The 26,287-nt window shown below is 51.2% G+C and overlaps 1 protein-coding gene across 1 annotated transcript in view; it reads right to left on the bottom strand.

Annotated features, from left to right (window-relative positions):
- ITGA1 (integrin subunit alpha 1) overlaps positions 1–26,287 on the bottom strand; it is a 146,639-nt gene that overhangs the window by 51,725 nt on the left and 68,627 nt on the right. Inside the window, exons 4-9 of the mRNA XM_037038493.1 lie at positions 26,141–26,229; positions 25,909–26,020; positions 25,186–25,313; positions 11,766–11,914; positions 7,121–7,271; positions 2,097–2,262 (exon numbers count right to left, since the gene is read on the bottom strand). Coding sequence (XP_036894388.1) covers positions 2,097–2,262; positions 7,121–7,271; positions 11,766–11,914; positions 25,186–25,313; positions 25,909–26,020; positions 26,141–26,229 — 795 coding nt within the window. The remainder of the gene's footprint in view (positions 1–2,096; positions 2,263–7,120; positions 7,272–11,765; positions 11,915–25,185; positions 25,314–25,908; positions 26,021–26,140; positions 26,230–26,287) is intronic.

The raw sequence follows: 26,287 nt of genomic DNA, 5'->3' as shown, positions 1-26,287 counted from the left end.
AAGAAAGGATGCTCAGCATCACTGGCCACCAGAGAGATTAAAACCACAATGAGATACCACTTCACACCAGTGAGAATGGCCATCATAAACAAACCAACAAACATCAAGTGTTGAAGAGGTTGTGGAGAAAAGGGAACCCTAGTGCACTGTGGGTGGGAATGCAGACTGGTGCAGCCCCTGTGGAGAACAGTATGGAGTTTCCCCAGAAAACGAAAAATGGACCTGCCTTTTGGCCCAGCAATTTTACTGCTAGGATTATATCCTAAGAACCCTGAAACACCAATCCAAAAGAACCTGTGCACCCCAATGTTCATAGCAGCACAATTTATAATAGCCAAGTGCTGGAAGCAACCTCAGGGCCCATAAGTAAATGAGTAGATAAAAAAACTATGGTACATTTACACGATGTACCGTAGTTTACACAAAGCAGAAAGAAAGAAGGAGCTCCCACCCTTCATGACAGCATGGATGGAACTGAAGAGCATTATGCTAAATGAAATAAGCCAGGTGGTGAAAGACAAATACCATATGATCTCACCTATAAGTGGAACCTAATTAACAGAACAAACAGGCAAATAAAATATAACCAGGGACACTGAAATAAAGAGCAACCTAACAGTACCCAGAGGGGATGGGGGTGGGGATAATGGGGGAAAACAGGGGAAGGGTCATCAAGGAACACGTGTAAAGGTCCCATGGATGAAGCCAAAGGGGGTGGGCATGGGGTGCGTGGGGGGGGAGTGGAAATAATTGTACTTGAACAATGATTAAGAAGAGAGAGGGAGAGAGCACGCCGGCACTTTCCGGGGCTGCTGCTCTGCGGGTAGCTGGGGACGGTCTGTAGACCTCCGTCATGTCTAGACGGAACTTTCTACAGACGGGTTGTGATCCAGTCACGAAACCAACAGGGTGAGTCTCAGCCAGCATTTTTTTTTTAATTGAAAGAGAAGAGGATAGAAGGGAAGGGGTGGGAAAGTATCAGAGTGCATTGCATACAGCAAAGCTGGTTTTGTGAGATTGTGTTTTGTATGCGCTGATGTAGGCGCACTGGGTCACAAAACAAACTGTTATCACGGGTGCGTGCCAACAAAAGTTTGAGGGCCATTGCTCTGAATTATTTCCTCCCTCTCTGTACATTTTAACTCTGTGAGTCGCCCGTGCCTTTTCCCTGTCACCTGGTGCTCAGGACGGTCCTCGCTTTCTCAGTCACGCCTGTCCTGCTTCCTCTCCATGTTCCCATTCTCGGCGCACAGCAGGGAGACGGGAGAGTGCTTCCAAATGTCCGAAACGTGAAAACAACGGTCCTTCCGTGCGTCCTCACAAGGACAGACACACTGGGTCAGGTGCAGCCTCAGGGCAGCCCTGGCTGGTGGCTCGCCCCGGTGAGGGAGAAGGCTCGCCCACTGAGTGTTCAGATTATCAGAAAACGTGAAGGGAAAAGAGACGTTGGCAGTTTGCCTGACACACGGTTGTGAAAACTTCTCTTCTGTCGGGAAGGACCTAGTTCCACAGTATGCAGTTACTTGCCACCGTGTCCCTAGGGCCCTGACGCATCATCCCGGATGGCCAGTCACCAGAGACAGAGCAAAGACAAAGTCTACAGAGAAGTTACATGACTTGGATGAATGCAGGGACCCAGCGCCTCACAGCCCTGGGCTCGGGGCAGCGTTTGGGGAAGACCTTGCCGAGGGGCAAGGAGCAAACCGGAGAAAAGAAATGAATCCAGAGGCTAGCACACACGAGCAGTCCCACAGACGCCCCCAGTGAAACAGTGACAATGGCGAAACTTGGACAAGCACCTCCATTTTCTAGCCACGCGGGCCCCTTTTTTGTTCCTGCGAGTCTCCCTGACCATCGTCTCCATGGCTCTCATGTCAGCCCTGCCTGTCCCTTACAAACACAGCTCCCGGCAGACGCCGCTCTGGGTGGGACGGCCATCTGTCTCAACGACAGAGTCACGCACACTGTTCCACGCAGGCTACCGAACACAGGAAATACACGTTAGCCATGCGGTGGGAATTAACGTCAAAGGCCCATCAGTCACCACGCGTTCGGGTGGCAGATAGGACATGCAGACTGGGGAGACACGGCCGTACCTTCCAGGGCAAATATCCTCTCCCCCAGAGCTTCCACGATGCTGACGAGGGCCAGCTCGTCAGAGACGTTGAAGAAGTGCTTCCCGGTGGGCTCGCTGGCGATGGACTTTATCTCCTCCACGAACGCCTCGGTGCTTAAATTTCCTCGGCTGTAGCTGCCAAGGATCTAGGGGGCAACAGAAACGGTGAGAATAGATCTTAAATTCTGTGCATTAAACGAGGGTCTCAAGCACCTTGTCAGTGAACAAGAGGTGGTTTGGTATCTTAGCACAATGCAATTTGTATGTACTTCCATACGCTTGGAGGGATAATGACCAGAATGCATAGATTCTTTAATAGTAACTGTTACAAACTATAGTTGGTGTAGGAGACTTTAAGGGTGATTCTGTACATTCGTGAAAGTCTCCTCTTTTGTATTCCTGTTGATTAACAGCTGCATCTTTAAGACCTGACAGTTTAAAAGTAACAGTATAGTTTCCGAATGTCTCTGACCGTCGCATTATGCTAGCCAGTGACATCACTGTTTGCTGGCAAAGCCATTAGCAAGTAAGTTGCTTGACCTTGAACTGGCAGTTCTTCCTGAACATCTTACCAGGGAACGGTCTAATACATGTATATTTTAAACAGATAGTAGACTCGGAGGTAATCTAACTTGGCGATCTAGAAAGCGAGCAATTGAGACTTCCTGTTTGAAGCCGAGGGCTCCAGATAGGGACGTTTGTTTTCATAGGGAAGGGAGGCAGGAATGGTCTGTTACAGCTAACTGCAATTGTTTAGATATCCTAGAAGGTTTTCTCAAACATGTAGTTTATTTTCTGAAGTACGGTTTACTGAGATGTAATTTATATATGGTATAATGCACTCTGATTTGGAGTCTCGACAAACCTGTGCTGTGTGGCCCCACCACACCGGGGAGCAGAATATGTCCATCACCCCCAAGTCCCCTCTTCTCCTCTGTAGCCAGCCCTCCTCTCCCCCAACTGGGTCAAGTTCGGTGGGGAAAATGCCCAAATGATATATTCTTAAAGAATAAATATACAGCTTATAAATGAAATACGGGACTACACTTTCTGAAGAAAATGTAAGAGAAGAGAATTTCCATGAATTACTGTGAATAACTTGCATCCAGTTTGAATGATTCTGCATCACAGGCTAAATATAAAAACAGAAATGTATTTTGGTCCTGTACCCAAGGGTCTGGTGGCTTGGAAAAACATCATCTCCCGTGAAAGAGAAGAGATACACGACGGCACATACATCACTCCTGTTTCACTAAAGGTGAGCATGGCAAGGCCAGGCACCTGGGGTCCTGCTGCTATCTACCCGAAACACAGACTCAGAGCCGGAGGCCCCTCGAGGCAGATCTGTCAAACGTAAAGTGCGCACCTCCCGTCTAGGTGGAGCGGTGCCTTTTGTGTGCCAGTGCGTGAATCTCTAAGATACTTCCCAACTTCTCCAACTTTCATTAGAATGCTGTAGGCAGGTGATCCTGTTTCGGGGCGGGTACAGACCCAGCCAGTATCGCCGAAGGTGAGAGTCTGCATATCCAAGAGGACTTTGCTGGCCATGTCTGACGTCCTCCAGTGACAGAACAGAGCCCAGGGACCGGGGTGCCTGCAGCAGCTCGGGACTCGCACCAAACCTGAGAGCTTAGTGGGAAATGTGTGCAAGGTTCTCACAGACATGGCTTATTCTTTTGGTCGTCGGTCCTGTCTGGGCACTCTCGCCCCGCCCCACCCCCACATCGCTGCAGTAGGCAGGAAACAGGAGTAAGAGGAACATTCCAGCTGATAGCCGGCCAGCCCCGGAGGCAGACTGGCTCCAGAGCAGCACGCACGGGCCTCGAGAAATGCGGCAAAACTTCCGCGTGGATGCGCACGGCGGGGCGCAAAATCACTGTCCCCTGCCTGGTTTGGCACAGGCTGAAAGCACCCAGGATTCACTGGGGAAAAGACGTATGAGTTGGGAAAATAACCATTATTGCTAGCGTGAAACTTTCTTGCATGTTTTTATTTATACCATTTTGAAGGGCAATTTGATAACACACAATTCATTGATTAAAATGGGAAAGGAACTCATGATTTCATGGTCCTCCAGGAAGATTAATGCAATTACGGGACCTCCTGGTGACCAGATGCGAGGCAGAGTAAGAAGAGTGAACTAGGGCCCAACGAAGAGAAACATTGTGATGTGCGGCAAGAAATGCTGGGCGTGCAGCCAGACACAATGTAAGTAAAGGTGATAGAAGATGCGCTTACAATTTAGAAGTCATCCACCGACAGCTACTTTCTTCCCAGTGAAGTTTCCCTGATGTGCTAATGCTGCTGATGGTTAATTCGGTTCATGGCCTGACGGTGACACCTGGGATGCTAGACTGTGCCCTCTGGGGGAGGCTGAGCAAACGATCGCGCCTTTGGTACCCAGTTGTCGGGGACAGGGTGGGCACCCCCTGGCTGTGCCTACTGAAGAGACCAGCCGTAGACCCTGCTCGTGAGTGGTGTCCCCGAGTGAAGGCTGGGCCGTACAGAATTGTTCTCAACCACGGAAGACACTGAAATAGTTAGAATAATGGAGAGGTGATAGTGAACAATAATTGTCAAAAGATAATTCACAGAATTACCTGTGAAGGTGAAACGAGAGGAAAGAGAAACGGATTTGTTTTATTCTATCTTGTTCTCCACATGAAAAAGCAGACGGTGCAGTGAAAACTTGACACCGTGTACCGCCCAGTGGAGGGCTGGAAATTCGGGCTGGAAATGCAGTCATTTAGGTCCTGCCTCTGCGAGTAGGTCTGTCATTTGGGGAGGGAGACATCTCTGAAGGTTTCTGAGCAAGGAGGTAACACGATCTACCTCCGAGATACCTGATAGCTCCAAAACACAGATTCGATTATTTCATGCTTGCAACCTCCTTGAGATAAAGATCCTTAACACAAAAATGCTGACTGGCCTGTCACTGTGCTGGGGGCTTTTACCGTCATTATCTCTCTGATTCTTTATCTGAGACAGAGGAAGAGAGACGATACCACCATATTTGGCAGATAAAGAAGCTGAAGCTCAGGGCATTAAGTAACTTATCCACGGTCGTGGAGCCAGGACACGGCAAAGGCAGAAAAAGAACCAAGGGCTTTCTGACTCCAAAGCATAGTGTCCTCTGCCCTCCCCCACCCTTCTCTTCCTCAGCGTCATCACTCCTGGAAAAGCAGGAGTCCACTCACACAGGCCCCAGGGGCTGGCGAAGGGACCAGACCCGCGTTTGCTGGGGGCAGCTTTGCCACAGAGGGGTGCTTACTCCCTGACTCCACCTCTTTGATGCTTTAGCAGCTCCAGGGCCACAAGGAAGTCCCTGTCCATGTCCTAGGCCTCGAGCCGGGCTCCCTTGCTTTATTGCGCCAACGGTGATGGCGCAGGCTGCTATCTGCGTTGTGCTCCTAAGCTGGCACCTCTGTAGATGTGGTAGAAACTGGGGTGAGGTGCAGAAACTGTGGACTCTTTCGGGGTGGGGACAGGTGAGCACTGTCCCAGCACCTCCCAGGGATCTGGGCAGCAGCAAAGAGAAACCAGGGTCGCGGGGCCTGGGGCTGGGGTCTCACGGTCAGTGAGGTGGGTCTGGTTGGGGGCGTCAGGAGACTTGGCCGTGTGGTCTACGGCCCTGGGGGCTGTGGCCCCTTGCTCTCCTTGTTCATAAAAGGGGGAAATGAAAGTTAAACCTGGGGTGCCAGGAGGGACAGGGAAAGAGGTAAGCAGGAAACAGACATGAAGAAACCATTGTTAGGCACAGAGTGTCAGGGAAGCAGTAACTTGACTTATTTTCCAAGTCTGAAAGGTCTCTTTTCCGGAACGTCCCTCACCATGGGGCGACACCAGAAAATGAAATCAAGTGATTTCACAGAACTCTTAGGAGTTGATTGAGAAAAGAGTCCCTAATAAGAGGTGTGACGTATTCAGACAGCCCCTCTCTCTGCACTTGCATCTCGGGAGGCAAGGGCCACGCGTTAAGAACGGGTTGCCCTGTGCGGTGCAGGTGGGTTTGCTGGTGCAGGTGGGTGTGTTCTCAGAGAGCACGCGGGCGTTTCTGGGCCTAGTTCTCTCCGTCATCACTAGCAGGTGGGGCGCTCCCTCCGAACCAAAAGAACTGTCTGCTCCGGTCCCTCTGCCCTTCTCGGCCAGCTTACGTGCCGTTACAGGGAAAACACGGCTTTGCAGCTGCTGGCCGTTTCACTTGGGCTGCACGGTGGGGGGCGTGGAGCAGCGTGGACTGGGCCCCGCACAGAGGGCACGAGCGACCACCAGCCTCTCCTGACTCCTCCCAGCCCTGCAGTCACTCCCGGGGTGGCGTGCCCAGAGGGGCCCCCACAACTGCAGGGCCCCCAGGAAAGCCCTCCTATAGCAGGGACTTCTATATTTCAGGCTAGACTGTCCGGGGAGGACAAAAACTTAGGTGACCCAATGCTTCTTTCCTGCAACTCAAAATGCTCTGGGTGTGGAAATATCATCCTTGACATTTAGAGATTATCGTAAGTGGCGTACCCTGATTTTCCACCCTCCCAAATTATGGGAAGAATTATTAATTAGCAGGCAATGTTTATTTATAACCTAGCGTGTCTTCAGTTCCCTTCCATCCCCTCCATTCCCCCCTTCTCCCTCCTTCCCTCCCTTCCTCCCTCCTTTTCCCCTCCCCTTCCTCTTTCCTCCCCTTCCCACCTTTCTGACCCTTGTTTCTGTTCCTTTCTTCCTCTCACTCTCCCTTTTCCTCCTTGTGTTTTTCTCCCCCGTCTTTCCATCCTTCCTCACGTTCTTCCTTCCTTGGCTTCAGTGTCGGTGTGTTGAGTCCCTGGTCTGGCACTGTGCTGGGCACCGAGGACACAGAGGGCCCAGATGGGACCCTGACACTGCAGAGCTCCCCTATGGGGGAGAAGTGCCTCCGCCCCACCTTGCTCCTGTGGCTTCCGTCTGACACCCCTGACACGCAGCCAGCACCCCTGTCACACCCGGAGTCGGAGAGTGTCCGGGCCTCGTACTCACAGCGATGGAGAACCGCTGGATGCCGTCGTCCTCGCAGTCCTGGATGACCTGGCTCAGTCGATGGTTGTCATGAGACTCGCCGTCAGTCACAATGACCATGACCTTTTTAACCCCTCTCCGGGCGCCCCGGGCCTCCGTGAAAGCCTCTTTCCTGAAACAGACAAAAGAGAAGCAAATAAAGCACCCTCCCCCCACCCCCCACCCCCACAAGGTGAGGCAGGGTGGGGAACAGAACGGGAACACAAACCCAGGGAGCCCTGGGCTCTTCCTCCGAGGTCCACACTGACTCCACTGTCCAGGCTGGGAGGCACGATGACCACTACGTGCCCTAGTGTTAGGGCAATTCCAGAAGATGGGGGCTCCCCATTTGCTAATCACCATCTATCCCAGGCCTCCTTGGACCCTTCAAAGTGTGGGTGTGACGGGAGCAGACACCAGGTTTAGAGGAGGTCAGATCTTACTCGCTCTCCTAGCCTTGCCCTCGAAACACTCCTTCTCTTTCTGGACAGGCCTCTTCCTTCTGCTTCGGGCTACAGCTTCGGCTTTGGCCCACCCCCGACACCCCTGCTCTGACAGGCAGAGAGCAGCTTGGACACGCGCTGAGCGGGGAGGCGAGATGGGAGATACTGGAATATGTGTGCGGCTGTGCGTGCTGGAAGGGGCTCTTGGGGACGGAAGCATGGAGCCAGGGAGAGGACTAACGACTGCAGATGGAGGTGGTCAGACCCGGTGGCAGGAGGGGGCTGGAGGGCCAAGGGGGGCTGGAGGGGCAATGAGAGACCTGGCCTGGGTTTCCGGACGCAGGCTCCTGGGGCAGGTGGGCAAAGGCAGCGGCAGGAGAGAGAGGCAAATGCCGTCACTGACAATTTTCATTTCCTGTCTTCTGCACCCACATACTCTCACATACACACTTTCCTGCCTTCTGCACCCACATAGTCTCACACACACACTTTCCCGCCTTCTGCACCCACATAGTCTCACACACACACTTTCCTGTCTTCTGCACCCACATAGTCTCACACACACACTTTCCCGTCTTCTGCACCCACATAGTCTCACACACACACTTTCCCGCCTTCTGCACCCACATAGTCTCACACACACACTTTCCTGTCTTCTGCACCCACATACTCACACACACACTTTCCTGTCTTCTGCACCCACATAGTCTCACACACACACTTTCCCGCCTTCTGCACCCACATACTCTCATACACACACTTTCCCTCTCTCAATTACTTTCTTTTATTCAGCGCATTTTCCTCTCCATGGTCTTGGAAGAAAAGAGTATATTTTACTTAGGAGTGAAATAATAAAAGGTTTTTATATAGTATTTTTCATATTTTGGAATAAAATGCAGCCATCCTTGTACTGAATGGCTCATTTAACATTTCACTCTGGCCGTGAGGAAAACAGCCGTGGTGTGGGTGATGCCAAGTAAACATCGCTCCCAAATCAACCTTGCAGACAGTGTGCACCGCGCGGTTTCCCCGCGGACGCCTGGTGTGGGCACAGGAGCGGTCTGCTCTGAGCAGAAGGAGCCCAGCAAGGTGAGCAGAGGGGTTTCATCTGTGACAACCTTCCCTTTCAAGGGGCTTAAAGCAAGTGTGACCAGCTAGTAACACCCGTCTTGATGCTGTTTGATGCGTACATATTTTGCTGTACCTTTTTTACATTTTACATTTTTTCCTAACATTTTAAAGAGAAAAAAATATGAGAAAAATATTGATCACAGGGAACCATGTGGCTCCGCCTCCTGTGCTGCCCAAACAGACTTTCTGACTTCTTTATGCGCACAAGGAAAGGCGGTGACGGGGTAAAGGCTAGTATTTAAATGAAGTTCAATGTGAAGGTCATGAAATTCAGTCTCCTTTACAGTTTGAGTTCCCTAGAGGATCACCAAAACCTCCTGGTCCCCTTGAACCAAGGCCACACTGAGCAAACCTCAGCAGGGGAGGTGGTAAAAGGCCTTCTCTAGGAAGCGTGTCCCCAGCGCTGGCTCTCTGTGACGCAGCGGTAGCCGCTGGCTGACTCCCAAGTCCGCCCTTCTGTTCCAATTGTCTTCGGTGAATTGCCTTTGACCCCCAAAGACCACCATCCAGTGATCTTTCTGTACATTAACCAGGGACCTCCCTTCGGGCTTTGAAACAGGAGAAAAATCCCAGGAGAACCCTTTTCTTTGGGGTAAGAGAATCAAGTTCCTGTGCTGAACGTGTGACCCTACTGAAAAGGAAGAATATTTGGGGTGGGAATCCAAGGACACAAAAATATTTGGAACTGGGAGACAATGAAAAGGGAAGGAAAGGTTTCCAACAAAGTAAAAATAGTGTTTGACACCGGCTCTGCCTGAAAGCAATAAAGAGTCATTAAAAATATGCTTACACGTGAAAAGCTAAAGTGCAAGAAGACTGTGCAGTCCTATCACACGGCGCTGCAATTGCACACAAGGTCAACAACCTCTGAGTCCCACCGCGGGAGCCTCGGTGAGACGCATGGGCAAAACCACGTGGGGACTAGTATATGGAGTGGTGTTTATGTAGGAGCGAATGCAGCCAGAATGCTCCGTTAGTCCGTCTCAAAGATGAATATTCATGCTTCCATGGTTGCCTCCGGAAAAGGCCCAGCTCCCCACAGGCTTGGAGCTTTCAAAGGGCACTTTGATGGACTCTGCCTGTGCGGTCACATGGAGTCAGGAACGGGAGGGGCGCGTTCAGCACGCTGAGACAGGCCTGCAGACCGGCAATCCAACAGCCAGGTAAATGCAAATCACCCCATCTGTTTGCAGTTACTTTCTCTCAGCCCTGTATAACTGGAGCCACATGCTTTTCTAACATTGATGAGTCTGAAGCTGTACATGAAATTAAACATTGTTGAATATCCAACCCCTTCTTTGGAGTATCTATGTTACCTGACATGGCACCTGATGAAACACTGATCTGGTCAGGCAGGCGAAGGGAGCGCACAGGCGACCAGCTCAGGAGAGCGTCCGGGTGCCGAGCCACTTTACAGAAAGGCCCTTAACATGCGGAACTGCTTGCGAGGCTAGCCGGGATTTGGACAGTGCCTGGTTCTCGTTCAGAAGCGTACTGGCTCCGGGAGGGACGAAGGTGGTCCACGGCGAGAGGTAAGAGTTGAATGGAATCGGGGCTCAGCATCTCAAGGGAAGGCCCTCCCACCGTGGGTGGCCATGGGCCCCGTGGGGAGAGGACTGCAAGGGGGAGCGGACTGCAAACGGGAGGGAGGGAGCGGGGGGTGGAGGGAACTTGGAGAAGGTCAGAAAGATCTTGTGTGAGCATCGCAAAGGAAATCCCTCCCACTTCTTCTCGTCTTTGCACCGAGAATGATTTCCAATAAAGCAACTTGGAAGTCGGCGTTTTGAGAGCTCTTGTTTGAGATCCTCCATGACCCCAAATCAGGCACGGTAAAATTACAGACATACTAACATATAAATACGTATTGAGTAGCTGTGGACTAACCATTTTTTTAAGATTAAAAATCTTAGAAGCTGAAAACAAAGAATGAAGGGAAAAGATAGTCACTCATATTATGTCTTCACACCCAAGAACATGACTCAGTAGAATACCATGATTTTTTATCATTTTTCCAGCAGATAAACCCGTGGAATTACAGGAAAGATCTGAGGCACGGTGAGACTATGACAGAAAAACTTGGTTCTTCAACTGCTAGCTAATTGGCCGAACCTGGCTTTACACAAGTCGGCCTTAAACACGCCCAAGGTGAACGTGCCATCAACGCGGCAGAGGGCACACTGTCAGCAGCTGTTTTGGGGCGGACTTTGACTTTGGGTGGCTTTTCAAACCCGTACCTGGCCGTGTCTATTCCAAGGGCTGTTTTAGTCTGGCGGCCGCCTCTCTGGACTATTTTGTTGGCAGCGACGAGCACGTCCTCCGTGGATGCGTAGGTGCTGAGGTTGAACTCGTGGGTGACGTTTTCCCCGTACTGCACGATCCCAACCTGAAACACCAAGCCACTGTGAGTTAGTTACCCATCCAGCAATACGCCCAGTTCCAATTGTGATCGGCTCTGACGTTCAGATGGTAGGCAATCCATCTGGATNGGAGGGAACTTGGAGAAGGTCAGAAAGATCTTGTGTGAGCATCGCAAAGGAAATCCCTCCCACTTCTTCTCGTCTTCGCACCGAGAATGATTTCCAATAAAGCAACTTGGAAGTCGGCGTTTTGAGAGCTCTTGTCTGAGATCCTCCATGACCCCAAATCAGGCACGGTAAAATTACAGACATACTAACATATAAATACGTATCGAGTAGCTGTGGACTAACCATTTTTTTAAGATTAAAAATCTTAGAAGCTGAAAACAAAGAATGAAGGGAAAAGATAGTCACTCATGTCTTCACACCCAAGAACATGACTCAGTAGAATACCATGATTTTTTATCATTTTTCCAGCAGATAAACCTGTGGAATTACAGGAAAGATCTGAGGCACAGTGAGACTATGACAGAAAAACTTGGTTCTTCAACTGCTAGCTAATTGGCCGAACCTGGCTTTACACAAGTCGGCCTTAAACACGCCCAAGGTGAACGTGCCATCAACGCGGCAGAGGGCACACTGTCAGCAGCTGTTTTGGGGCGGACTTTGACTTTGGGTGGCTTTTCAAACCCGTACCTGGCCGTGTCTATTCCAAGGGCTGTTTTAGTCTGGCGGCCGCCTCTCTGGACTATTTTGTTGGCAGCGACGAGCACGTCCTCCGTGGATGCGTAGGTGCTGAGGTTGAACTCGTGGGTGACGTTTTCCCCGTACTGCACGATCCCAACCTGAAACACCAAGCCACTGTGAGTTAGTTACCCATCCAGCAATACGCCCAGTTCCAATTGTGATCGGCTCTGACGTTCAGATGGTAGGCAATCCATCTGGATCTCTCGGATGAGTTTAAAAGTCCACGAGAGCACAGATCCTGCTAGTTCAACAGCGATAACGTGCTACTGCGGACACTCGTGGCCTGAGGACGAAAACACAAGTGCTGTTGCTAACCCCCCTCCAAGGGCTGGTTCCCCCCTTCAGCCACTGTCACTGCAGACTGTGTGGGCCGTGGGGGGCAGGACACTCTGACAGGCTCTGCATTCACTCTCATGGTGCTTCCAACCTGGGAGACGGATCCAACCCAGGACCCTTCAAATCCACGGAACAGCTGTTACCCGCAAGTACAACTGAGGGCCGGAATTTAAAATGGGGGCTCCAGGAAGGGCTGGCAGAAGTGATATTCCAGGGGAGACCTTGTTGGTGCTACGAGGCCTGCCCTGGATGGCAGCTGAGAGGCAGGGTGAGACCCGCGGAGGGGACTGTGGACGGGAAGAAGCTGAGACCGGGAAGAGGGAGGTATGCCCAAGAGCAGAAGGATGGTCAGTGAGCCCAGACTGGGCAATGAGGGCCTGGTGGAGCTGGAGAAGCCAGGCCCACAAGCAGGGTTACGCGGCGAGGGCGTGCGCCAGCTGCGTGTGGCTCGGCCATGGTGTCTCTCAGATCAGCCCTTCGCCCACCCCCTTTTATCTGCCCCCTCTCACTGCCTCTTTCCTTCTTCCCCTCTTTCCCACAGATCAGATCATATGGGCCGAGTCCCCACAGGGTCAGATGATAAAGAAAGTAACATGCCCCCAGGTTCCATTTCCTCTGGTCCAGAGTCCTCTCCCCACCCCAGAGACGCCCATTTTTCTTACTCCTTTTTCACGCCCTTCTTTAAAGGCTGATGTGAAGCAGTCAGCTAGTATTATTAAGGGGACTCCTGCTGGCTTGATGCTGTCTTTGCACAGGTAAATGTCCAGTGTAAATGCAGGTGGACTGACTTTGCTACTGGGATGACCATTATGCCTGATCTGGGGCACCAAGGTAAACGAATGCCACCGAGGAAGTTAATTGCTCCTCCATTCAGGACGCTGTACAGAGCTGGTTTTGTTCCTATTTCCTTGGGCCTTTATTTGATCAAGCAGGAGGCCCCAGATCTCTGAAACCTGTCCCTCTCGTCATCCCTCTCGGTCGTCCTACTGCTTGGGTGAGTCTGCTGAACACCCTAGTCTCTCGTCTCATTGACGTCCTGAGCCTCAGTCATCTTTTCCTCTAGGGCACCCGTGTTGTCCACTCCCAAGGTCGTGTCATCGACCTTGTCATCTGGAAAAACCGCAGCACCTCAATCTTAGTTTCACGTGTTCTTCCCTCTGACCACGGACTTCAGCTATTTACCTCGTATAACTCACTTGACCACAGCAAGATTTCCATGTATTTTAGATTCTGCCATTTTTTGTACCCAGCCCGGATGTCACTGCCCATCACCATAATCACTCACGTGCAAACGTTTAACTCTCTTAACCTTGTTTTCCCTCCATTAACTCACTTGGCCGACTTCCAGCTGCAGCTCAGTCTGAATTATCTCCTTCACTGCGTATGCTCCTGGGACCCAACGTCCTAGAGACACCCCCTACCACCCATAGACCGGTCTCACTCCCAAGTTCAGCCCATGAGCCTCAAGCCTGGCAGCGCCCAAAAGTCCTACTAATTTTTACTAAGGAATGCACTTTGCTCTCGTATACTGAGTTCAATCAATGCCGTAAGGGGCTGTTTCCCACTCGGGAGAGAGAGTGTGTCAGGCTTACACACAGGAAGGAGGTCACATGAGAGCAGGTGGAAGTCATGCCAACTCCACAAGGCTGCTTTGCACCGTACGATTTCCACTGGAACTTTCTATATGTTACACAATTATCTTATCTGGTGAATCATCTCCACACCAGGAACAGCAAAAATGTTTTTAATACCTTGGTAAGTCGACAGCCAGTGCCTCACGTCTCCTCTGTCTGTCTGCCTACTCACCTACCCGTCTGTGTAACATTAATCTCAGTCCCATTAGCCTCTTCTTCGTAACTACAAAGGTGTCAGGGCCCTTACAATGGCCCATTCCCTCACCCTGTCTTTAGACTTGGCTTCTGACAACTCTCCTTGAGACCCCTAGAGCTGCTTTGCCCCAAAGGTTCACGGAGACAGAAGCACCTGGAAGTTCAGCCCTCCCCGGCCTGGCTCTGCCTCCTCTGCCTCCTTCCTGGGCAATGCCGGCGCCCCTTCCAGATTGGGCTGCACCTTGACCTCATCTGCATCCACGCTGTCTTTGTTCTTTGGTGCTACCCTGTTCGGCTGCCCCACACTCCTTCCTATTTTCTTGTGGAAGCACTTCCATGTCAAATCGCCATCATTTGGCTCCTTCTCTCAGGGTTTGCTTCCAGCTTCTATCTCCATCCTGTGTTTCTCCGTCAGTCCAGGCCAAATGTCATGGCCTTGACCCTGGACCGGGGCAGCGGCTGGTCTCTCCTCCACTGAGCTTGTTCTCACCCTCCATCTCCACTCTCCTCAGATCCTTCTACTTAGATTAATGGTAGATTAACTGTCCTGAAATTCCTTCATCACGTGACTTCTTCGTTCAAAAAAATGCTAATACCTCCTCACTGCCTACACCAATGACTCTGAAGTACACTTCCAAAGAGAACTTTTATTCTAACTCAAATAGAAAACGGATCACACTTCAAGCTGTCTCTTGCGCAATAGGAGGCCTGTTGATTAAAATTCAGCTTCCTTCCCTGGCCTCAGTCACTTATTGGTCTGCCCCCGCCCCCCATCTTCGCTGGCCTCTGGGTCTCCCGGTGCACACTCTCTCCGCACCAGATGCCCTTCCTACTCCCCCCACCTAAGCGGAGTTCTACCCGCTCTGTAAGATTCTCACTTCACTTCCCCTGCGGAACGCTCCCCACTCCGTCGGCAGTGCAGCCCCAATCCATCTTTCTCCTGTCGGAGCTCCGAGCAGGCTTGCCTGTCCTGCCCCCGTGGGTGCCACATTGTTCCAACCATTCTGCGTGCTTTCCCATCCCAAATGCATGGTGAGGACCAAGGGGCAAAAAGCAGGGGCAAAGAGCGCGGACTAGGCCACTGCGTTCGGTATTCTCTTATCTCTTTCCACTGTTTTGCTTTGCTCACAGTTGACCTTCATGAATTCTTATGACATGACTGTAACATTTCTCATAAGCAAGTAGGAAACTGAGATAGGAGGGGAAGAATGATAAGCAGCAAAAAAGAGACACAAAACAGTGTGGGAAATGAGAAGAGTGGGCAGTGGAAACCCACGTCTCAGGGAAATGGCATTTACTGTGGGCCCCTGGCTGATACAGACTTCAGGGACCAGACACAGGACGGCTGCTGTCTTCCCCAGAAAAGGGCCCATTTGTTAATTTTATGACAGGAAAATGGTCATATGACAAAATGAACGCACATACTGCTTTGCTGACTATTGGTGAAACCCAATTCAACGCAAATAGTTTCAGTCCCAGCTAGGTGTATACTCCGGGGCACATGGAATAGATTCTCCCCAGCAGAACGTGTATGTGTGGCCAACAGACTCAGTAAGCGTGAGAAGTAAATGACAGGACACAACGTGAGCCAAGGGGTGGGCACGCGTGTCGAGGAGGCAGGGAGACAGGGAACTGCAAAGGTATCCACTGCCTCGCACCTAGAGCCCTGTCAGGGAGGGAAGTCCCGCCTCCCCAGCACCCAGATAAAGAGCAGGCAGAGGGCGTTAAGCAGAACTGGAGACATCAAAGCAGTCTGGGGCCTGGACAACATGTCCGATGATAAGGAATTTAAATCATTACAGAAATCGAGAAAAAGAAACCGACCAACTAGCATCACGGCTCACTCGGAGCAGCGCCTGGCCCGAGGAACGGGGGCAGCGGCGGTCAGTAGGGAGCTGCAGGGGGTGATGGAGGTAGAAAGGTTCCCGGCATTTGTGCTGAATGGAAAGCAGGGTGGGAGCTTGAAGAAGAGACTGGGCTGCTTGTGGGCTTTTTCTGAAAAAGGAAGAATGGAAAGAGAGTAGCCAAAGAGATCAGTAAAAGAGTGGGTACAGATAGAGTAACGACAGACTCATAAGGGGGTGACGGTCACAGGAGAAGGAATAGTTCCTTTCCAGGGACAAATGAAACGGATGCATTGGCCTGGGAGATGCATGTGAACTCATCGATCCATGGACCAAAAGTCAGGCCTCTCATTACAACCTGAGGCCGACGAGACCCAAGAGCTGATTCAGGCTGTGGAACGAAGCAGGGCCAAGGATTCTGTTACATGCACAAGAGGTCGGTGCCACTTAATAAAACCTTCCACACGAACATAGGATTTGTAATCCTTCTCCAGCTAAACCCCAAACTAACACCCCTCTCTCCCTTTCCCTGGGAGCACAGGCACCCTTTCATATGTTGCTAGGTGTGATTTTTAAAAAAGGGTTCTGTGGGCCAGTGACCCCGGAAGACAACTGGAAACGCCAGTTAAACACACGTCTGCACAGCGACCCCCGCCCCCGACGGCTCCCGTCCCCGTCTCTCTCTAATCTCCCTCTGCTGCTGACATGAAGGAAAAAACCCACAACTTTGAAATGGTGCAAAAAGGCAGGAATGTGTCCCAACCACTCTGCTCAAATCGGATGCAGATCCTTCTGACTCGAGCTTGGAGTCTTCAATGTGGGAACCTGCATGGTGGACCAGGAAATGGAAGATGCAGTTTATTATTATTGAAGGGACTATTTTTTTTTCGTGAGGGACACATTCCACACCTCCCACAACATAGTTCGGAGAGCACCGCTTTATAATATTACGAGCTATCCACTTGTAAAGATGATTAATTGTCCTTTTCATTCAGTGTCACGCATCAGTTATCCAAGGGTAAGACTCGGCCTCCTTCCTAAGTAGGAAGTTTTCTGGGCATTGAGAACAAAGTGTTAGTGTTTCTTTGCACTGCCCAGGACACCTAGCACGCTACTTAATCAATGAAATGCTTCATAAGTAGCTGCTGAATTAAAATAATTAATTACCTAAACAGCTTCATTTCTGGGGCAGATATGGGAGAGGAGGACGGTGACAGTGGGGACTTCAGAAGGGGGACCCTGGGAGAAACCCCTGGAAGGAAGGCTTTCCTGTTTTTCACAAAACATGAAGTCACACCAGAATGACAGGGGGTGTAAGAAAGAGGATGCTTCACGGAGCTATTAAATACGCCGTGTAAGGGAGAGCGAGGAAGGGGTGGGACTGTCTGCCCGGTTAGAACCGGTTGCTCCCTCGTGTTGTTAAATCGGAGTCACACCAGTGTCTGCAGTTCGATGCCCAGCAAGAGCTAAGATCCACTCGACAACCCCCGCTACCCAGTCAATGGCTTCCTTAGGGGAGAAAGTAAAGGCAGGGTAAAACGACGCCATGTTCTGGGTCTTTCTAAGACATGCGATTGCCTAGCCCGACTAGAGCCCCAGTTTTGCATCTGGCCAATGTGCATTTCCTTCCCCCAAACTGGTAGAATGGCCCTGCCTCCTGACACGCTTCAAAGGGAACTGAGTCAGGGCCGGGACGGGGCACTGAGACAGGCTGCCACCCAAGGTCACTGTCCGCACACACCGATCGGAGGCTGTGAGCTGACACCAGGCTTAACCTCTGTCACCATGGACGAGGACACAAACGGGCCAGCTCACAGGCAGATCAAACAAGCCCCCCGCAACATGAAGAAACACGACAGGTGAGAGACCCAGGCCTGGGAACCGGCGTGGCCAGCTGGCCTGTGTGGGGAGCAGAGGCAGCAGCAGCGTGGACCCAGTTTGTGCGAGGGGAGAAGACTCTGGGAGAAGTCGGGGCTACAGGTGAACAGGCTGATGTGTGAAAACCTGAGAAGAAAAGCTTGAAACGCAAGGTCAAGGTGAGCCTTGCAGCGAGTGGTGGGGGGGGCGGTCCCCACAAGCCAGCGCCTTTGAGCTCAATAACTTCGTGAAGCAGCATGAGAGATCGTGGCCATTACAATAATGATTTTAACACGAGAGAAAAGAAAACTTCCAGGAATTAGACTTTCCCAGCATAAATGGCTTGCCCCCTAGGTGCCAGGCTACACATACAACTGGACTGGATTCTGGAGTCCAAGGACGAAAGCACCAGTTGCCATCATGGAATTCACAGCACCCACCCCGAGAGACACACAGGCACCTTAGAAAATGATGGGTATGCAAATACCATGGGAACGGGGTGGGGAGGGAGCTTCTCGGGGGAAGGGTGGGTAGAACAATCACAGCCAACAGCAGAAAGTGACACTTGGATTGAGCCTAAAAAGTTCCCGCAGCACGTGGGTCCTGGGGGTGCACGAAGGCATTGGAGGCGGGGGTCACCTGAGCACAGAACAAGATGCCCGCAAGGGGAGGCAGTGGGGAGGCAGGAGGCAGGGGAAAGGACTGGCACCCGCCTCCTAGTCCCCTGGAGAGATGGGATGTTCTTCTGTAGGCAAGGATAGTAGATCTTTATCAGGGAAATGCCAGAATCCTAGCTTCACCTGGGGAAGGTGACTCAGGTGAGTGATGCATAGGAGTGGGGCACCCGGAGGCCAGGAGGCCAGCGAGTGACAAGATGCACCTCACTGAAGACCGAATTAAGGAACGACACAGCCTGATGGACAAGGATATGGCCGCCCGGAGGCCTTTCAGACGGCGCAGCCATGAATCAGACCTCCTGGCGAAGGCTTCTGGGAAAAGGCTGTCAAATGCGTGGCGAAAGATAGATAAATCATATCCCTAACATTTAATGAATTTCTCTCCTCTGTTTTGCCTGGTTTAATGCTACGCTACCCTCTTGATGGGAACAATCTAGACCTTATTCCATTAGTATATTTCACTTTTATATCAAGCCTCACCGTTTACTGGGTTTACTTAGGGTAATGCACTCGTATTTGGCATTATTCACATCGTTCCCATTTATTATAAAGAGCAATGTGTGTGTAGGTGCTGAGGATCAATAAGACCACCATAAGGTTGACACCATCCTATCTCTTACTCTGGCGAGCTCAGACCGCTTCAGGTTTGCTTTTATAGGTGTTGTGTTTTTTTTTTTAAGGCAATTTTATAACCTTTCCGCTTTCCTGGGTAAAAAAATTGGCTTACAAATATTCCTTGGCTACGTTGGCAAAAGCCTTAATGGGACCACACGGAAACGTGGGAGGAATGGTGAGCCGCGGCAGCCGCGCCCCTGATGCACGGGGCCCATATCCCAAGACCCGCAGTGGACTCCGAGTCGTGGGTATCGTGGAGAGCACCAAAACCTGCACGCACTTTGTTTCTCCCTGCACCTACATAGCCGTGAGAAAGTTTAATTCAGCTATGCGCAGAGTGAGATTAACCACAATAACCGCTAATGCAATAGAACTAAAAGAATCTGCTGTAATAAAGGTTATGTGAATGGGGTCTCTCTCAAAATATCTTGGTGAGATGCCGGACAAAGGGATGACTCAGGTCCCGGACGGGATGGGGTGGGGTGGGTGCAGCTTTTACCACACCACTCAGAGCCGCTCGCACTCCAAAACTCAGGAGTTGTTTATGCCTGGAATTTTCCATTTAATATGTTCCGACCATGGTCGACCACGGTCACGGAAGCCACAGAAGGCGAAACTGCAGGTAAGGGGGGCGTGGCCGTGTTTGGGGCTCGCGGTTCTGTCTCAGGCGACATTCCCGCGATGGACACCATACATCACATGGAGACTTCCATGTGAGCTCTGTTATTTGCCGGACTGCCTCCCTTTCTTTCCTTCCCTTGTGGAGGTGACGGTTCCTTCCAGGAGCAGTTCCTGTCTTTGAGACACCTTTGGATCCATCTCTGCGGGGACTAGATGGCAACTCCGGAGGCAGAGGAGAGGCCGTCGCGGCACTGAGTGTGGAGACGCTGCCAGCAGGACAAACATGCACAGGTGAGACAGACAGCAGCCCGCACCTGCGGCTTTGCTGTCGGTGGTCTCAGCCCCTGTAATCAACAGTGGCTCAAACTATCAAAAGAAACGTTTCAGAAACAAACAGTTCACGACTTTTAATTGTGTGCTGCTCCGAGTGAGGGGTTGAAATCCTCACACCCTGCTCCGTCCCACCCAGGAGGTGAGTCACTTTGTGCCGAGAGCGCCCACTTGCAGACGCTCCCCGCCCACTAGTCACCCAGGTCTGTCCCAGCAACCACACCCACTGTCTCCCAGCTCAGCTCGGGTGTGCAAGCCGCCCGAGTTCACTTGACAATGACGACCCCGAAGCACCAGAGTCGTGACGCCGGTGCTGCCAAAGGGCCAGAGGGGGGCCGTGAAGTGCTCTCCGTGAGTGAGAGGTGAGTCCAGGACAATTTGGAGATGTTTTCAGAGAGACCACACTCACATAACTTTTTTATAGTCTATTGCCATCATTATTTTATTATATTATTGTGGTTGCCCATTTCTCATTGGGCCTCGTTTATAAATTAACCTGTGTCATAGATACGCATATATAGGAAAAACACAGTATGTGTCCAGTTTGGTACCATCTGTGATTTTGGGCATCCACTAGGTCTGGTAATGTATCCCCCGTGGATAAGGGGGGCCACTGTTACCAGAACACAATTTATTTTGGCCAATTGTCCCTCTAAAACTTATTTAGGGGAAAGTTGTTTTTGATCCCTGGATGGAAAGGTAAATGTCTTAAGACTTTTCTTGTCCTTGGTTTTAAAACATCTGTTCATTCCCGTGTAGGTTGTACGACATACATACAGGTCAACAATGACCAAAGAGCAACAATTCCGTGCGGTGCCGTCTGAATTCAACAGCACCAACAAGACACACGATCGGTGCTGATCCATCCTGGTCTCCCCACAGGACAGGAGGAGGCTGTGCTTAGCAAAGGGGTGCAGCTGGCGGGTCCCTGCCGGTCTCCCCATGGACTGTGCATGGCTGTGTCTGACCCAGACCATGTGGCCCGAGAAAGGGTGCAGGAATCCCTACCTGTCTGGCCCCCACCACAAAGGACACGTGCTAACAGGTGTTTACGACTGTCCTGTGGGTTCCTGGGGGATCCCCTTCACCTTCTCTCCCCTCACCTGCAGGAAGGCCGAGGGCCAGGACTCACCCACCCTGTGACGATCCGTGGGGTACGAACAGGGTTCACACTGCCGAGCTCTGGGGTGCATAGTCCCAGCACCGCCACCGCCACTGTGACTCGCCTGCCAGCAGCTGGGCACAGTGACCTCGCCTGCAGGTAGTTCAGCAGGAGCCAGGCATTGGTCACTGCACGTCCCAGTTCCAGGGGACGCCTGCCGGGCTCTCTGCACTGGCCCCCATGGGTGCTTTTCCCACTGGGCCCTTCCTCCTGAGAAACTGCCCTCCCAGACCCCCGCAACTCCGTCCTTCAGGCCTGCATACCCTGGGTACCAGCAAGGAGGTCGAGCGTGCTCTGCCCAGCTCTGCACCACCCACCTCTGCAGCTCCTTGGGGTCTCCCCAGCAGAGTGGGGCGGGGCTTACAGGGAGGGGGAACTCGGAAGCCGCTCCGCCAAGCCTAGGGCGGAGTTGGTGCTTTAACTGAAACAACAACACACACACAGACACTCAACTTATTTAAATCATGTTAGCAGCCAGTCAGAACTAAAACGGCGTAAACAAATTGTCAGTGTTTTCAGAGAGTATTACCATAAGACCACATGAAAGATAAGCACACTTTTCAGTGTGTTTCTTTGAAGAGGAAGTATCTTTCCAAATTTTCTGTGAATGAATTTCTTTTCTGAATACACTGAGGAAAGGTCAAACTTTAGAGATGCAATTGTTATAGTTAAAACTGTATTAAATAGAGTTTAGCAAAGGCAGTGGCCCTAATAAATGTCTTTCCAGTCCTTTTTGCTTACAGAATTATTTATGAGATTTGTCCTTGATACAACTTAAGCCAAAGTAGAAAAAGATTAGAAAATACTGAAGTATGAATACTAAAGCCTGAAGTATAAAGTACCTACTTAAAAGAACACAAAAGTGTCAATTATGGATATAAAAATGCCCGTGATAGAGATGTCTCATTAAACATCCACTTGTCAGAGAAGAACACAAAAATGTGTTCATTACGACCTGCACACTTACTGTACGAGTGGTCACTGAGAGCCTGCTGAGCCCACAGCAAGGCCCCAGGCAGGCCACCAGCAGGACAAATGGTGGCGCAGCATCTTCGCTCCTGAGGTGCCTGCCATCCAGAGGGGGCAGCAAACACACAAGTGCACACTCACCCACACCCACTCACACCCACACACACACACACACACACACACACACACCAGACACCAATATAATAATTCAGTCCGGTGTTTCTCCAACTGTAACCTGTTTCAGAATTAGCTGGAGGCTCCGTCGGCCACCCTCGGAGACCCTAGTCCTCAACTCTGGAAACAGTCCCAGCGCCTTCGGGATTCCGCGGCAGCAACCCCGGAGCCGCAGCTGGAGAGGGCCTGCGCTTCCCTGGGACTGTCTGTGCCGTCCCAGAGCCTGCCCTGCCAAACCCTCGGGAAAGCCCGGAGTAAACCAATGGAAGAGGAGGGCCAGCTCCACGCTGAAGGGAACGAGGGTAGAAAGCCCAGTGATGTAAGCAGCTCCTGGCTCTTCAGGGGGCAGGTGCCCTCGTGGGACCTCTGGAGACACCAAGGACAACCGTGAGCAGAGCCGTACTCCGAACCCCCCCCTCTGGAACCGAGGGCAGGAGACCAGACTGTGTGCCTCACGGCACAGTGAGGCCACGTCCTTCCCACTCGCTGGTAGCACTGGACCCCAGGCCATGCCCAATTCTGCTGAATAAAGTCATTGTCCCCTCCGAGAGAGACAGGACTCCCGGAGCCCACCCTGGCGGGTGGCATTCCTCCGGCCGGGCGAGAACAGCTCCTCTGTGTCTCCCATCAGAAATGCACCGCCCGTTGTGGTTCTGATCGTGGGAAGTATGAAACCACAGCGGAGCGGGGTGAGTACATAAGCAGTTGGTTGTTATTTGTTCCTTTCCTCAGCCGGCCGCGCCCCAGATCCCCCCCGAAGGGGGCTTGGGACCCTACGTCCTATGATTTTCTCCCTGAAGTTGTGCAGCGACTTCACACGCGGCAGCTGCACTACTTCCACAAAGAGCTGAACATAAGTTAGTTTTTATAGTAAAACACACAAGTGAGTTTAAAAGCTAAACCAAAAGTTCAGATGCCAATAAAATATTCGACATTTCAAAGTGTCCTGAGACTATCATGAGCTCTGGACAGAAAGGATCGGCTGGGAAGGTAGGTCGGGGTGGACAAAGCAGGGGGTGGAGGGGAGTGAGTCGCAGGCAAGCAGCGGCAGGGGCAGGGCTGAGGTGGCCCAGCCGGATCCCAGAGACATCCGTGCAGGGGTGGAGCGCCGGGCTGTAGGCCAGCCAAGGAAGGAAGGAGGAGGGCAGTCAGGACAGGACAGGAGACCCGCATTTCTGGGTGGACTGCTCGGAGGGGACCCACTCGGAGCCCCCCTCCGGGGGCAGAGCTCTCAGAAGGGCAAGGACACTGGGCTGATGGGGCAAGCCCTGTGGTCGGCAGCAAGGAGCCTTGAACAAGTCACTTAGTCCCTCGTGTCCCCTCCATAAACTGACATTCTTGGCTAAACAATGCCTAAGGTTTCTTCTGGGTTAACTGTTTGCCTCCATGAAGTCTTACTGACCCCGGGGAGAAAGGGTGGGGAAGAGAGGACACACAAAGGGGGAGAGGGGTTCTCAGGAGGGAAACCGAGGGGTCTGTGGGGACCAAGAAGAGGAGCAAGTCACAGTTCTGAAGCGGCCTTTTAGAGGACACAGGCCACCTGGCACCCTGTAGCAAGAAGAGGTGTACTAGCCTCTCCAAGCCTCTGGGGAAGGCCAGCCACGGAGGAGAAACCTGTGTCCAGGAAAACTTCCACAGTGTGATGCGAGAAAGCCCACCTCCTTGGAATGATTCCATACTGCCTTCAAGGCCTCTGCCTTCTGGAGCGACACCCACTTCCTACCTCACCCAGCGCTCCGGAGCGACCTCGCAGCCCGGGGACACAGCCCAGTGGCACTTCACTTGGAAGCTTGAGTCTAACTTACGACCTTCAACTACCATCTATTTGGGGAAATGCACATTTTATACATGCATTTACATGGATATAGACACAGGTTTATATGTGCATTTTATATGTTTACACATATGTATATGCATTTGTCTGCACACATGCATGTACATGTGTGCTCTCGCAGCCCAGCTGGAATGTGGGTGTGATGAACATGGATGGGGCAGACTGCTCTTCCCAGGCCTCAGGAATGCAGCAAACAGCAGAGCAGTCAGAGAGCAGGACAGCCCCGCCCAGCCAGGGTCCTGTGGCCCCCGGGTCAGCCAAGGATGGCGCTGACTCGGCGTCCGGCGCTCCTTCCTGCACTCAAGCCACTGACCTCGCTCTGACATTGAATTTGCCTGATATCGCCCTGTCTCCTCTATATTTAAGCCACTGGGCCATATACATTTCATAAAAATTGGGTTAGTTACACTCAAACTCAGTGTCTAACGTGGAAGAGGCGCGTGAGACATTCCACTCTCTATAGTGGCCATAACGGGGCCGTGTTGAGAAACAGACACCATGGGGTGAAAAACAAAGACAAAAAAATCTCCTTGACTTACTGCAGCTAACGAATGGCGTATTTGCTGTTTGCTTAAGGGACGAAATGATTAAATACAGGGAAAAATCGACCTTAAGCAACATCCCGTGGCTAATTCCCACTCTATGTGTATAATATGGGAAAGGGGGTTGTAATGCACCAGGTCAGATTAGTCCCCACAATTCTGAAGCTCTGCTCAGACATTACCGAGGTGGCTACCCTCATGTTATAATTAAGAATTCATGTGGACAACAACAGTGTGGTGATGGCTGGGCGGGACGGGGTACAGGGGACTAAATGGTACTGGAAAAAATAGAGTAAAGATTAAAATAAAAAAGAATTCAAATATGATTTTATAGAGCTAGGAAACATTTTCCAAGGACGATGAAAATGGCAGCTTTATAGTCTTCTCTGCTTAGAAAACCAGAGACTGGTCTGCCACTAATGTTCCTTTTGTCAGGAGTCAGAACAGGGTTATATACTATAAACTTTGCCCTGAATTGTGGCTTTGTTCATTGACTTGTTTTCAGAATGTTTTCTTTTGTTAAACAACGTGCGCAGTTTACTTTTTAGGAAGCAGAAGCCGAAACCCAGAGCCACGTACCTGTGTCTGTTTGGGGCCGATGTCCATTCTCTCCAGAAGGTTGTTCAGGAACTCGGTCACGCTGGCCCAGGGGTAGATGCTGTTGGAGCCGTCCAGCACGATGACTATGTCCAGCTGGGTGCTGCACTCTGCGGGGGAGGAAGCCGACCGCACACTGGGACTGGGGGCTGCCTTTTGAGAGCTACGGGCAGTGCTTTCTGGGCCGGGAGAGGCTTACTCTGAAACAGTGATGGATGCTGTCCAAAGCGGACACGTGGCTCTCACAACCAGGAAAAGTAGCATTCGAGCAAGAGTCACACTCATGGCATTCGGTAACAGTGGGCCAGGAGTTCTGGTCAAGTAAACCTCGTCTCTACCTCATTTTAGTTAACATTGTATGAGTTAGCTTTGGAAATGTTCTCAGTATGAACTTTATATAAGAGTTCCCACTCTCCATGCATTTCAAATGAGGTTACTGTCAAGAGTCTCATCCTTTAAACATAAACAACGTGATAGCTTTAGCTACTATGTTTAAACAGGACTCTGTAACGGTTGTTTACACTAATACCAATTCCAGAAATAGTGGTGAGGTTTGGTTATATATTGGCACAGCTAAATTGACCTAAATTGGTAATGCTGGTAGCTGAGAAATCAGTGCGAGCTTTTTGGTATGCTCCCCTGCATGCCCCGCCCCATTCATTGCCGGCGTTTTCAACAGGAAAGGGCCTTGAACAAAATCTGTACCTTGCACGGGGGCAATGGAATTCACAACTTGAAAAGTGGGGCTGACGTCGGAACAGATTCCCGTGGTGTAATGCAAATGTCCACATCTGTAGGCATAGAGGGGCCCACAGGCCTTGTAAAAGGAAAAAAGAAAGAAAAACCATAAGATTAAAAAGCATACAATGGACTCAACAAAGACTGGCAATGGCAGCCTTCCTGGTTCACCAGCTGCCGTGACTCTCTGCTTTCTTACCAGAAACCCTCCATGGGGGTTGGTGACCAGCGTGGACCCGAACGTCATGTTCTCCTTTACTTCTGTGACATTGGGGATTGATGTATTAACTGCAAAGAGAAGAAAATCATATGGAAATGGAAAGCAGAGTGACACCGTCTTCCACTA

Source organism: Sturnira hondurensis, unplaced genomic scaffold (assembly GCF_014824575.4).
Source record: "Sturnira hondurensis isolate 20B ecotype Veracruz unplaced genomic scaffold, ASM1482457v3 Scaffold0024400, whole genome shotgun sequence".
In the NCBI taxonomy this organism is placed as follows: Eukaryota; Metazoa; Chordata; class Mammalia; order Chiroptera; family Phyllostomidae; genus Sturnira; species Sturnira hondurensis.
The sequence above is the reverse complement of the archived record's forward strand: the minus strand, read 5'-3'. Positions and strand labels throughout refer to the sequence as shown.